At 41.2% G+C, this 13914-nt stretch overlaps 1 protein-coding gene across 1 annotated transcript in view; it reads left to right on the top strand.

Annotated features, from left to right (window-relative positions):
• Nucleotides 1-6: 6 nt before the first annotated feature.
• LOC115279876 (zinc finger protein 883-like) overlaps nt 7-13914 on the top strand; it is a gene marked incomplete at its 5' end in the record, with an annotated part of 44251 nt that continues 30343 nt past the window's right edge. Inside the window, 1 exon segment of the mRNA XM_029924377.1 lies at nt 7-919. Within this exon segment, the coding sequence (XP_029780237.1) occupies nt 7-919 (913 nt within the window).

Here is a 13914-nt window from a genome sequence, read left to right as displayed (position 1 = left end):
TTTCCTATTACCAAAGATCACCGAATCCATTCTGGAGAGAAACCTTACCAATGTAACGAATGTGGCAAGGCCTTTAGCAGGCCCTCAGAGCTCACTAGACATCACAGAATCCATACTGGAGAGAAACCTTACCAATGTAATGAATGTGGCAAGGCCTTTAGCAGGCCCTCACACCTTACTCAACATCACCGAATCCATACTGGAGAGAAACCTTATCAATGTCAAGAATGTGGCAAGGCCTTTACCCATTCCTCAGACCTCACCAGACATCACAGAATCCATATTGGAGAGAAACCTTACCAATGTCAAGAATGTGGCAAGGCCTTTACCCAGCTCTCAGCCCTTACCATCCATCACCGATTCCATATTGGAGAGAGACCTTACCAATGTAAAGAATGTGGCAAGGCCTTTATTCAGCTCTCAGACCTTAAGAAACATCGCAGAATCCGTACTAGAGAGAAACGTTACCAATGTAAAGAATGTGGTAAGGCCTTTACATGCATCTCAAGCCTTAACATCCATCACCGAATCCATACTGGAGAGAAACCTTACCAATGTAAAGAATGTGGCAAGGCCTTTACACACATCTCAGGCCTTACCAACCATCACAGAATCCATACCGGAGAGAAACCTTATCAATGTAACGAATGTGGCAAGGCCTTTTCCCAGCTCTCAGGCCTTACCTACCACCACAAAATCCATACTGGAGAGAAACCTTACCAATGTAAAGAATGTGGCCAGGCCTTTATGCAGCTCTCAGACCTTAATCAACATCACATTATCCATACTGGAGAGAAACCTTACCAATGTAAAGGATGTGTGAAGGCCTTTTCCAAGCGCTCACACCTTACTAGACATCAGAGAATCCATACTGGAGAGAATCCTTAGCAATGTACAGAATGTGGCAAGACCTTTAGCTGTTCCTCATACCTTAGTCAAGATCACTAAGAAACCTTACCAATGTGAACAGTATGGCATGGCCTTTCAGCAGTCCTCATGCCTAAATCGACATCACAGAATTCATACTAGATTGACACTTTGCAAATGTAAAGAGTATGGCCAGATCTTTAAGTGACTTTACACCTTACCAACTTCACAGAATTCTTACTATATAAAAGTGAGCAATGTATAGAATGAATTAAGGTCTTTATTCACTCTTCAACCTGTACTCATTATCACAGATTTCATATTAGAGCAAATCTTCCAAATTTAAGGAACATGAGGAAAGTTTTGTGGACTGCTCACCCCTTATTTCACATTGGAAAACATACTGGAGAATAATCACTGAATACTAAACAATGTGGCAAGGCTTAAGCAATTCTACATCCTGATTGCTGATCGGAGAAAAAATACTGGGGAGGATTTTGAAATTACAGAATTCAGAATTTGGGAAGCCTGTGAATCAGAGGTGAAGCTTCATTCTGCATCCCAGAATTCATACTGGAGAAAAAGCTTAAAATGTACAGAATGTGGTAAAACCCCTATGACTGCTCAACCCTACTCAGGATCACAGACTTTATACTGAGGAGAAACATTCCAAACATAAAGAATGGGTCCAGCCTGTAGCTGGAGCTCACAACTTGCTCCACATCATAGCTATCTTACAACATAGAAAGTCACATGTGGAAAAAATTGCAGCACTTAGAAGTGGAATTTGATCTTTAATCAGTATCTGAAAATGCACATAAGATTTAAATCCTACAGACATAAAAAGGAGGAAAGGCCTCCATTTTAAATGTACCCTTTAGCAAACTCCAGACAGTGTATGAAAGAAGGTAGTTTGGAAAACATAAATATTTAGGAATATATATACATTGACATCAAATATCAATAAATGTCACAGAATTCACCTTGGAATGTAGCATAACAGTTTCTATTAAGTCATACATCAAAATACTGATGTTAAGGAATAATACAAAGTTAAACATGATGTGTATGCTATTATGCCTCAAAGGAGTAAATGGATTAGTTTTGGTAATGTTGATATTTGAGAGAGAGAGACTTAGAGACAGCAGGATTGGGGAGGGGCAGAGAAAGAGGAAGACACAGAATCTGAAACAGGTTCTAGGCTCTAAATTGTCAACACAGAGCCCGATAGGGAACTTGAACTCACGAACTGCAAGAACTTGAACTCACCCTCTGGGCCAAAGTTTCATGCTTAACTGACTGAGCCACCCAGGTGCCCTAAAAGGACCAATTTTTGCTTAAGTATAATTAATTTCAGTCTGCGTGCTCTTTTTTGTCGCATCACCCCTATCTACATTTGTGACTAGAAAATATTAGTGTGTTTCTACTCTCAAAATACTTCAAAATTCATTACGTCTGAGGGTTTTGGAAAATTATGTGGCTGATTATTGATGCAGCAGAGATACGACATGCCCTTCTTCACTACGTGTGACTCATGCCTCATTCTCCATGGAAGATGAAGGGCAACAAAGTACACCATGTATAGAGAAAACATACAAGGAGATGCTGTTGTTGGTGAAGACATTGATGCAAGTTCTCATGAAAGAAGTGTTAAAAACCTCATTCTTTCCCCTGTATTAAGACAAAAATCTTGTTGAATATTACAAATAAAATAATTTCCCACTAGTTTTTAAGCCAAAAAGAGGTGGCAGTGCAGTGAAACACTGGTGTAATTTCACTACAGCAATAGTTAGAGAATGTCAGTTGATGCGGTTTGAATGATGAAATCCTCAGAGAGATTAGAAAGAGCATAAATAATTTTCCCCAAAATAGCATATAATTACACATACACATTTTAAATATTTTCTAAAAACTTACATTGAGAGACAGAAAGATAGAGTGTGAGTGGGGGAGGGACAGAGAGAGACACAGAATCCAAAGAAGGCGCCAGGCTCTGAGCTGTCAGCACAGATCATGATTCGGGGCTCCAACTCATAAGTTGAGGTCAGATGTATAACTGACTGAGCCACTCAGGTGCCCCTATAAATACACATTTTTAATGAATGACGTCAGGCCTGGACATTATGGAAGTCTATTCTCACATCGTTTTGTCAACAAATACTTTCTGAAGGCTTGTATTCTAGATTTTGTACAATTGTAATAGAGTGGATTTGAATGTATGACTCTGTGTGTGAAGTTAATAAATTTAATTAATAAAATTGTGTGTAATGTGTTAACATGCATGTGTACAGAGTTAACTTTTATCCCTACACAATGTTAACCTATCTCACGATTAAATCCTGTAGGGAGGGATGGGATGTAAGAAAATGTGAAGATCTCTTTCCAATGTAGAATAGGAACCCGAAGTGACTCCCTTTTGGACTTCAAAGTCACAGGCAACTGTTGGTTACATTTTCTGAGGAAATAAATGTCAGAGGGATAAGGAATTGTCAAATGTGGTGGGTTTCTGAGGATTAGGGAAGTGCCATTACATCTTCATGATTTAACGGAATTCCTGTGTGTTACTGAGGACCAGATGCTGTGAGATGACACGCATTCCTGTGAGGCCCAGGCCTTGATCAGTGGCAGTTCTTGGAGGAGGACATATCGGATGATATAATCATTGTGGGCATAGCTTTCATCTGTCACATTTTACGGTAGATATTGGAGATGATGCTCAAAGGACCTAGGTACAGGGGAATAGGTTCAGAGGCAGGGACCCAATGAGATCGATTAGAAAGCTGTATTATTTGAACTGTTTTCATTCTCTGAATTAGGGGTTATAGGCAATCTACAAAGTCACATAGGCAACAGGGATTTTTTTAGGAGGAGTCAAAGAACTACTGAGCCTTGACCTGCAGGGGAAGCAGTAGTCCAGTGCTGAAACATTCTTGATATGATCTCAAGACTTGCTGGCATCAGAAAAGGCCACTTTTCTATCACGGTCAAACTTGATCTCCTAGGAACATCATGCCACTTTTTTCCCCAGCATTCGTGGTCATGGAAATCTCAAAGAAGCTACAATTAGTCAAGCCATAGGCTGGAGAGCATAGATCAGTGCATTAGAGGTATGTACCCATGACAGTGTTTGGAACAGTTATGGTCTGAGAAAGTCTGTATTTGGAAGGTAACATACGTACATCCTTCAGGCAGTGTTTATGGGGCTTCTACTCCGTGCACACACACAGCTTTTACTCACATGGTGCTGTGCTGGGGACCTCAGGAACGTGCATGTGAGTTAACCTCATACTTAAGGACTGGAAAATAGGTGTCCCTTACTTCCCCCAGAATATGGATGCTGTGCCCTTCCTTTCTGTTTCTTTTTCTTCCATAACATTAATGTATAAAAGAGGAGCTAAATATGGTTTGGAAGTATATACAAAAGCATGAACTGGAACCTCAGAGGAAATCCATTGTTGACTAAGAAGCAAATTGGCATGCGACAACCAGGAGAAATTCAAATTTAATAGTACATGAATGGAAACTCCACAAACACAGGATACTTGCAAAGGGAAAGTAAGGTATATACGGGTTTGAAGAAGAGAGGAGGAGAAGAAAAGAAGGAATAAGGAGGAGGTAAGAATCAGAAGTCTGGGGCCTCCAAGGGAAAAAATGTAATTCACAAGAACATGAAAAGTAAATATTTGATAAGCAAATATTTTCTGTACCACTCTGAAAAATTAAAGTGACAGTCCTCAAAGTACGGATTAGAATATTGCCAGCAACTGCGGGTGACAGAAATGTTGAGATGATGATGGCATCTCGAGGTTTCAGCAGGGGGACCTCTCAAGCCCTGTCACTCATGGTCAATGGCAGATCCAACAGGAAGGGAAATTCTTCACGTTCCACAGTCTCGACTGTGGACGTAGGTTATATTCTACCATTCCAGCCAGAGGAAGAGACGTTTCCGTATCTTTCCTAGGCAACAGCTCAGCCACTGAAAACCCACAATCCTTCAAACTACCATTTTACTACAAAGAACTTTTAATTTATAAGAAACGCCCTTTTTTAAAAAATGTATGTCGGATATTTCATTTATTTTTTTTTAATTTATTTTATTTTTGGGAGACAAGTTTCAGCAGGGGAGGGCAGAGAGAGAGACACATACACACAGAATCAGAAGCAGGCTCCAGGCTCTGAGCTACCAGCCCTGAGCCCAATGTGGCGCTTGAACTCACAAACCACGATATCATAACCCGAGTCAAAGTCGGCTGGTCAAATGACTGAGTCACCCAAAAGACCCAGTTTAGAACAGTCTTCTAAACTTACCCCTTGTTTCCAGAAAAATCAGGCCTCTTCTTTATTCCCTGGACTCAGCTATGGTTTGCCTCAACCTGTTTGTCACTAAATTCAAATTCTGTTATTCCAGAATAAACCCATCTTTTAATGGCACAATACCTGGCAGTGTTTATTTGCAGGTTAAATGTAACAAGGTTCACTTATGTAGGATGAACAATTATGGGATTACTATTGTACAGCACAGTGGCTGTTTTCTACACTTGAAATTTGCAATGAGAAACCATCTAGAGCATGCTTACCACACACACACTAATCTTAACGATGTTGGGTGAGGATTTTATTCATGAGTTTTCTTTAGGTAATTATTTTGTAGGAAGATATGGTTAGGGGTCCACAGAATAGGGGAGACAAGACAAAGATTTCTACACATAAGTAAAGTCACGTTAGTCATTTATGAATGATGCACACTTATGGTCTATGCCAGCAGTGCTTATCCAAGCACCTGTTTTCAGAACCTCCTGGGATATAATACAATTGCAGAATAATAGAAATCAGAAGTCAATGATTTTTTTAATGGATTTATTTTTGGCAGAGAATAATCCTGTTGTTCTTTAGTTGCAAGTAAAACCGGTTCATTTCCTATGTTTTGGTTGGTGATATCTTTTGGTTCAATACCCACCAAGAGTGAAATCAGTTGTGGATTATAATTTCACAATGTGTATGGATATTTACTGTTTTATTCTTCAGCAACAATTGGATATTTTTAAATGGAAAACAAGGTGCTGAATGAGTCTGCACAAGAAGCACTGACTTTAATAAGGAAGACTGAAATGTAGGCACCAAAGCAAGCTGTTTTCTGTCCCCATTTATCTGCTTTTGAGTGTCAGCCAAAAGCGACCACCTTCCATTGAGACTGGAAATAACGAGTAAGACTCGTTAATGACATATGAGTCCCTAGACTCTTGGTTCTCACACATAACTGATCACAAGGGGTCTTGATGTTGTCTAATTCCTTCTTCTGCTTCATCAAGTGTTGCTGGCCCATTAGAGTATTTTTAAATTCAGTAGCTGTATTTCCCAACTGCCCATTAAAGGATGTTGTACTTTGTCTCTTTGGATTTTCCTTTTAGTCTCTCAAGAGTTTTCTGGTATCATTTAGTTATCTAGCTATTTCCTCTTCTTCCTCCATAAACATCTTTATGATATTTTTGTAAATATTTTATCTCTGATTCATCTCTTCACCCAAACTCCCAACTCTGAGAGCAGCAGTTGCACCTTTCACTGCCTGAACCAGCCAAGTGTCTCATTTATGATCAGGTCTTGAATTCTTTGTCAGGCAATTAATGGATCTTTATTACTTTAGCACCAGTTTTGAAGGTAATGACATTGTAGGCACATAAGTCTAAGAGTCCACAGAATAGAGGAAACAAAACATAGATTTCTTAACAGAATAGGTATCAATAGTTAATTTTTTCTTTAATGTTTTGGATTTATGTTTGACAGTGAGAGCATAAGCTTGGATGGAGAGGGGGAGGGGCAGAGGATTCCAAGCAGGCTCAGCGTGGACAACAGAGAGCCCACTGCAGGCACAAACTCACAAACCACAGGATCATGATCTGAGCTGAAGTGGACTGTTCAAAGGACTGAGCCACCCGGGTGCCTCAGTAGTTCATGGTGCTAAGGCAGCCAAAGAATGTAAAAACAAACAGCCACTCCCAGGCCTGCAGATAAGCATGTAAGATGCAATAAATCCCTGATATACCTCCCTCTGCTGTTCCCAGAGCAAAGACTGACTTTACCTACATTCTCCTGTGGATTTTGCAGGAATTGAACACCCACTATGAGCACTCAAATAATGGAGTAAGGGCATCAGAGAATAGACGATGCCTATTCTTCCTGGTCCTGTGACGTCAATCCACTAGGACTTGGACTCTTAATTTAGGATGACCTTTGATATGTTTCAAAATGAAATGTTTTTTGCCACATTCCTTGATAAATATGCATGTGTGCTTAGTGTATAACTCACCTGATTTTGTTGTGTGGCGAGATAGGTTTGGAAATATTCCTTGTGTTCTTTTGTTGCATGGAAACCCGGTTCATTTTCGGTGTTTTGATTGGTGGTATCTTTTGGTTCAACACCCACCAAAAGTGAAATCAGTTGTGGGTTATATTTTCGCAATGTTATGGATATTTACTGTTTTAACCTTCAGCAACAATTGAATGTTTTTAAGTGGAAAACAAGGTGCTGAATGAGTCTGCACAAGAAGCACTGACGTTCATGAGAAAGACTGAAATGTTGGCAGCAAAACAACCAGTTCTCTGCTCCCATGTACCTGCTTAGGGGTTTCACTAAAAAGCTAGCACCTACCATTGAGACTGGAAATAAACAGCCAAACCAAATGTTCAGCTCCTTCAATCTGTTCACTGAGGGGCAGTCCAGAGTGGGGCCAGACCTGGAAAGTCTTTAGAAGAAGCTGCTGTGCAGAGATGGTTCTAGGCTTCTGACTTCTCTACCCTATGGTGTTTTGCCAGGTCCCTTCCTGACTTTGTGCGTGAGACAGTGGCAGTCGGTCCCAAAATGTGCCCCTTTGTCATACTGATTATTTTGAAGGAAAAGCTACTTAAGAGACAGCCAACATAATTGGAACACTGTCCCCCAGCTGCCCCAGAAAGCAGGAAATCCATCTTTCATGCAATAGACCCCTATGCTGCACAGAGAGGGAAAGAGATATTCTTACCACTGCACATAGGGAATTTAGAGCTGAGCCTTCAAGTACAAGCCTTGTTACTGTTCACTAGTTTGCTACCACTACCCAAGTTCCATTTAGAATGCCGTACTAAGGAAGGCTGAACAGATGTTCCCTTTCTGCTGTGAAATCCTCACAGATGGATTGGCTCTTTTTTACAAAGCAGAAAATCTATCTCTATGGGTCCATTCTCTAGGTTTCAATTTCATAATTTGGTTTTTGGGTATATGTATTTCCTTTGTGACTTTTTCTTCTTCTTTATTCTGTCTCTGTCAGTTTGAATCTCATACCAGCTAAAAATCATCTTGACAACTCAACGAACATTTATCTTCCCCAATAATTTTCCCATGGTATTCTAAATAACCTACGTGCACTGTTGTACATGCCTACCTTAAAATAAGCAGTCTATTTGCATGCAGAATAATTCTTTTAAATCTGGGTTAAGCATCATCTAAATTTGAGGTTCCTTTTGTAACACCTTGTTACAGTGAAGAGGGTGACAGTCACTGTGTCAGACATGGTGATACAATGTTGGTAAAGATGGTGTGTTTTAATGATATTCCTGGATATCCACTTAAGCTTCTCTCAGGGTTGCTTAGAGTGCCATGTGAGAGATCTCTTGCCTGTGAGGTGGAGGAGACTTGCCTGTGGAGGACAGCTACCCTGAATGCAAAAGAAATAACTTTCTTTCAGTATCCTTATGTACCCGCACTTTATTTAAAAAAATTTTTTAATGTTTATTTTCTAAGAGGGAGAGACACACAGAGAGTGAGTGGAAGAGGGTCAGAGAGAGGGGAAGACACAGAATCAGAAGCAGCCTCCAGGCTCTGACCAAATGGTCAGCACAGACCCTGATGCGAGGCTCGAACCCACGACCTGTGAGAGCGTGACCTGAGCTGACGTTGGCCGCTTAACTGACTGAGCGACGCAGGCACCCTGTTCCCTCAGATTTAATCTTACTCTTTCTTCATCATGAAACAGGATTCGTGCCCAGTGACGTGACCCCAATATTGGGGCCATGAGAGGTAAAAGGTGAGCACAACACCTGCATCTGGATGATGCCTCAGCAAGAATGAGGAGCAAGAGGCTCCCTCCTATGATGTCTCAGTCCTTTTATCAGACATGGGCTTCCTTCTTATTCCTTGTGTTCATATGTAAAATGTATCTTATTTTCTAGCAATCTTACTGTTTTCCTGGGATAGCTGAACATAAATAAGAGCTACGATATAAACCAGATTTTTATATGTTAATTGTATTCATGTTAAATATGAGTAACCTGCTACACAACTTGATGGCACCAGTTTCTACAACTTATAAAAATCCTATATCCACACAAACAAATGAAAGGCTTATAAGGACAGTCAGAGCTGTGAAAGACCATGGGGATTTTTGGCCTATAAACTAGGTGGACTGATTGAAGCAGAAGTGCTCACTGCCCCTGCCTGCTGACATGTGTCCCCACTAATAGGTAATAGAGAGCGCAGACACGTGACTACCCTAATCACAGGCTAAGTGGTAATGAGGGAGTTACCTGCCAGCTGAGTCAGCATCCCTGGAAGGTCACCCAGGTACAGTGGCCCCAACCTAAGTTGGGTTCAGACACCGGGGATACTAGTACTTTTGGAACCACAGCACATGCCTTGCTGATCCTGCCTATTAGAGCATCCAGGAGGCTGGTTCCGTTCCCAGATCGACTCTGCCATGTGACGTTGTAAAGTGTCCAAAGGGCCTACAGCATCCAAAACTGCCTGAGAAACATCAGTACTCTCTGTCATCAAACAGAATTGCTACTAAGGAAACACCCAGGAAATAAATTAGATCACACAGAAAATTAAGTGTTCCATGATCTCTGCAACTCACCATATTAGCCAAATCACTAACATTATATATATTCTCAGATATCACCATCAGGAACTGCCTCGGACTTTGGATGGCTACCGGCTCTCTCCCGTTGCCTCCCCACATTTCAAAATATTTCTCCACATGTGCTTTCAATAGGTCTTCTCTTTCTAGGGAGTGGTCCATCATCACTGTTCATTTCTGTTCAATCCCTGTCAGTGCTAAGTGTCTCAGTTGGCACTGTGGTCCACTGCTCTTGAATCCCTCTAGTCTCAGTTAAGAGGTCAGTGAGGATACTCTAGTCATAATACAGGCAAAGAGTTGTCTGAAATGCATATGTCACTGGAAAAAAAATTGGGGAGATTGAGAAGATCTGGAGATACTTGACAAGGGAAACAAGTGAAGCTGACCTCTGGCTATTCAGAGAGTCAGTTGTGCAAACTGGAAACAGGTGTCCTCTCTCCACATGCAGAATTCATGCAATTCTTCTTCTTGTAATTTTTCCTTTCTCTTGCCTTGTCTCTTACTGCAGTACTTTTTTGCTTACTATGGAGTAATGCAGACACCCTGGACTGTCATGTGTCTGCATTCACTTGGTTGAAACATCAAAGGAACCCCTCCATCATGACATGGAGCTCAATCCACTATTAGGAACCATGGGTGCAGAGTTTAGGAGTTCCTGGGTAAGTCCAGATTGAGCCCTTGAAACTACAACATATTTAAGTAAATCTGTGGGGATCTTCTCTAAATCTTGCACTGTGGAGTGCCGAGGGAGCCAGGGGAGGGGGTTGCTCACCAGGGCAGTGGTTGAGGTGTCATATGAGAAGTTATACTGACTTGTGGCAGCAGGGTGTTGTTTAGAGATTTAACTAATGAAAACATTTTGTGTTAGTTCAAGTCCCCTGCAAGGAAGACTAAACAAAATAGATGCCAAGTAGCAAAATCAAGGACTACTTGAGGTAAACTGTCAACAGTGTCCTTATTTTCTGTAATGTATCCATCTTGATTTCCTAGGAGTTACAAGGTGGAAAAAAGGATATAATAGATGACATGTGGGAATTATAACTATTCATTTTTTAAAGTCTGGGGCCATTGACAAAGTGATTACCAGGCATATATATCTATCCACCTATCTATCTCCCTACCTATGTATCTATATCTTTCTATCTGTCATCTATCATACCTATCTCTGTCTATGTATCATCTACCTGCATTATCTATCCACATCAACTATTTATATCTGTATCATCATCATCTATATCCAGATAATCATCATCTATATCTATCTAATTGTATCTCTATACCAAAGAGGTGGTAGATGCCATCTATTATCTACGTTCTTAAATAATGTCAAATATTAACACGTTAAACACCAATATTTTGTATTCATTAAAATATATGAAGATCATACATAAACTCAGGTATGCATTTCAAATGTACTCTATGATCCTTTTGTAAATAAAGATTCCAAGCATTCAAGAAGCATTCTTGTTCTGGAGCATGTGGCTGACCTGACTTTGGCTCAGGTCATGATCTCATGGCTGGTGGGTTTGCGTCTGAGACAGGCTCTGTGCTGGCAGCTAAGAGCCTCCTTCAGATATGCTGTCTCTCTCTCTCCATGTCCCTCCCCCACTCGCACCCTGTCTCACTCAAAGATACATAAATAATTAAAAAAAGGAAGAAGCGTCTTGGTTCTGATATAGTGACCTAAGAGTAATAATTTCAATAATCTTTAGGAGTGAAATGATTATTACGAATTATCAGTGTAATATCATATACCCTTTAGGGAAACAGTTAGGTATCCTTACTGACACCTGGGATGTATTCTCCACTTCTGTACATTCATATTGCAAAGATATATCAACATTTTCCTGGAATCCCACCACTTTTTCTTTATTTTTAATGAATTTTTAAGATTTCCTTTTAATTGCAGTTAGTCAAAATATTGTGTTATATTACCTTCAGGTGGACAGTATTATGATTCAACAATTCCATACATCACCCAGTGCTCATCCCAGCAGGTGGATTCCTTAATTCTCAACACCTATTCATCCATATCCCCCTTTGCCCTCCCCCCAAAACCTTCTCTCTGGTGAGCATCAGTTTGTTCTCTATAATACAGGCATTATTTCTTGATTTGTGTCTGTCTCCCTCTACTATCACGTAATGCTAACATTCCTGGTGAGAAGTGATGTATGAGCTCCTTAAAGCATCTCCTTTTTGCTCTTCTTATTTGCCATTATACTAATTCTCACGTGTTCTCTCTTTTCCTGTGTTCTCTCCTGTTACTGTCTTGTGGGCAAGGAGTTCCTGACTCCTTCGCCCAGCCAACAGATGATGCCTCCGACACAAAACAACTTCACCGCAATGTCCCCTTCTGCACTCTACAACTACCGCCTCCTATAGAAGTTACATGTAGGGACAGAAAGTGGCCAATTTTGGTCCACAGGATAGGACAAACTTAAAGATTTCGGGATCAGTCAGGAGTGAAGTGATGAGGGAGGGAAACAGAAAAGTGTTCACCTTTAGCCCGGAGGGTGGAACTGTAACCTGCATAGATTGGATAAGATCAACTATGTGCTGGTTGCTACATCCTGAAAGGGTCTCATGACTGCCTGTACATGTTCACAAACATCAAACTGAATATCGTATCAACCTGAATGAGAAGCTCCAGGGAAATGTTGGAATAGTATTTGAGGAGGAGAAATTTGAGGAAATATTAATGATCTGATACTTCCCTCATGACCCTCTTCCTGCTTCCATCCGATGCTCTTGAATAAACACACTATGATGTGCCATTTAACATTGCAACAATTTTTTCCTGACCATTGTACTCAATAATCCCACATGAGTTTTGTTACCAAAAGTCGGAAGTTCTCCTGCAAAGCTGATACTTAGGAGAGGAGTTTTGATGGAGAGGAATATGGGCTTTCTTCAGGAGGCCAGCCACGTGGGAAGAAGGCAGACTCTTGCCCACACACCAACTCCAAAGCCCTTGCCTAGCTTCACGTTTCTTTTTTCATAATGTTTTTTCTATTGAGAGAGAGACAGAGTGTGAGTGGGAGACGGGCAGAGAGGGAGGGAGACACAGAATCTAAAGCAGGCTCCAAACACGAGCTGTCATCACAGAGCTCACACATGGGCTTGAAGTAGAACCACGAGATCAGGACCTGTGGCAAAGTCAGAAGCCTAAGGTACTCAGCCACCCAGGTGGCCATGGCCCAAAGATTTTTAGCCAAGCTTTAGGGCAGTTAATCCATCAAAGGGGAACACGGTCATCTGTAACACTTCTTGGTTGCATCAGACTCAGTGGTGCCAGCTCCAGGAAATACTGTGGTGCTTGCAGGTGTGTATTTGTTTCCCAGAGAAAGGTTGTATAAGAGGGTTTGGTTCTGAGTCTTTCTCGGAAACACTGCATGCAATATAGATATACAAAGAAAGGTTTGGTTAGTCAATCTTATAGGCTAATGTTACAAGCTAAAACTTAAAGACTATTAAACTGGTAAAAGGGGCTGGGAGTGTTTCAATGCAACTTAAAAAAAAACAAATTCCTCTAAGTTTAGCATGTTCGTGCAACTAGAAGGGTATCCTTCTTTTGTGAGTTGATATATATACTAAGAATGAATCAGATTGGGAAACACTATCAAAAAAATAAGGCTGAGCCATGGTGTATGGTCCCGAGGAAGATGGAGCTGGCCTTGGAATGCATTGTGTGGTGTCGTGATTTCTGGAGGGCAATGGGAGAGAAATGTCCCCATCCCAGAGCACTCTGAAAAGAGGGTTTATTGCCTCCCCAACGACAGAAAACCATGCAAGTGCCAGCCAAAGGGCTTTCAGCCACAGTGTGGGGAGGCTCTTCTTCAGAGGAGGGGAGCAGATCCATATCTAGACCATGCCAGATTTTATAAGAGATCAGGTTTTGAATCCCAGCTGAGTGCTATGGAGAAACTGCAGGAGATTTGTGGCTCAGGGATAAATGGCTGCATTCTCTATTTGTTGAGCACTGCCTGAACAATGTGAGTTGAAAGCCCAAGTGCCTGGAGGAGAGCTTGGGGTGACACCATTTTCCTCCATCCCAACATCAACACAATGAGACTTTAAGGAGCAGCACAGAAGGGCCCCAGTGGAGGCAGGACAAACTTACCCCAAGCCCTGCCCCTGAGTGCCTGGCCACTGATTATTT

This window comes from Suricata suricatta, chromosome 16 (assembly GCF_006229205.1).
Source record: "Suricata suricatta isolate VVHF042 chromosome 16, meerkat_22Aug2017_6uvM2_HiC, whole genome shotgun sequence".
NCBI lineage: Eukaryota > Metazoa > Chordata > Mammalia > Carnivora > Herpestidae > Suricata > Suricata suricatta.
Note: the sequence above shows the minus strand (reverse complement) of the source record. Positions and strands in the feature narration are given on the sequence as shown.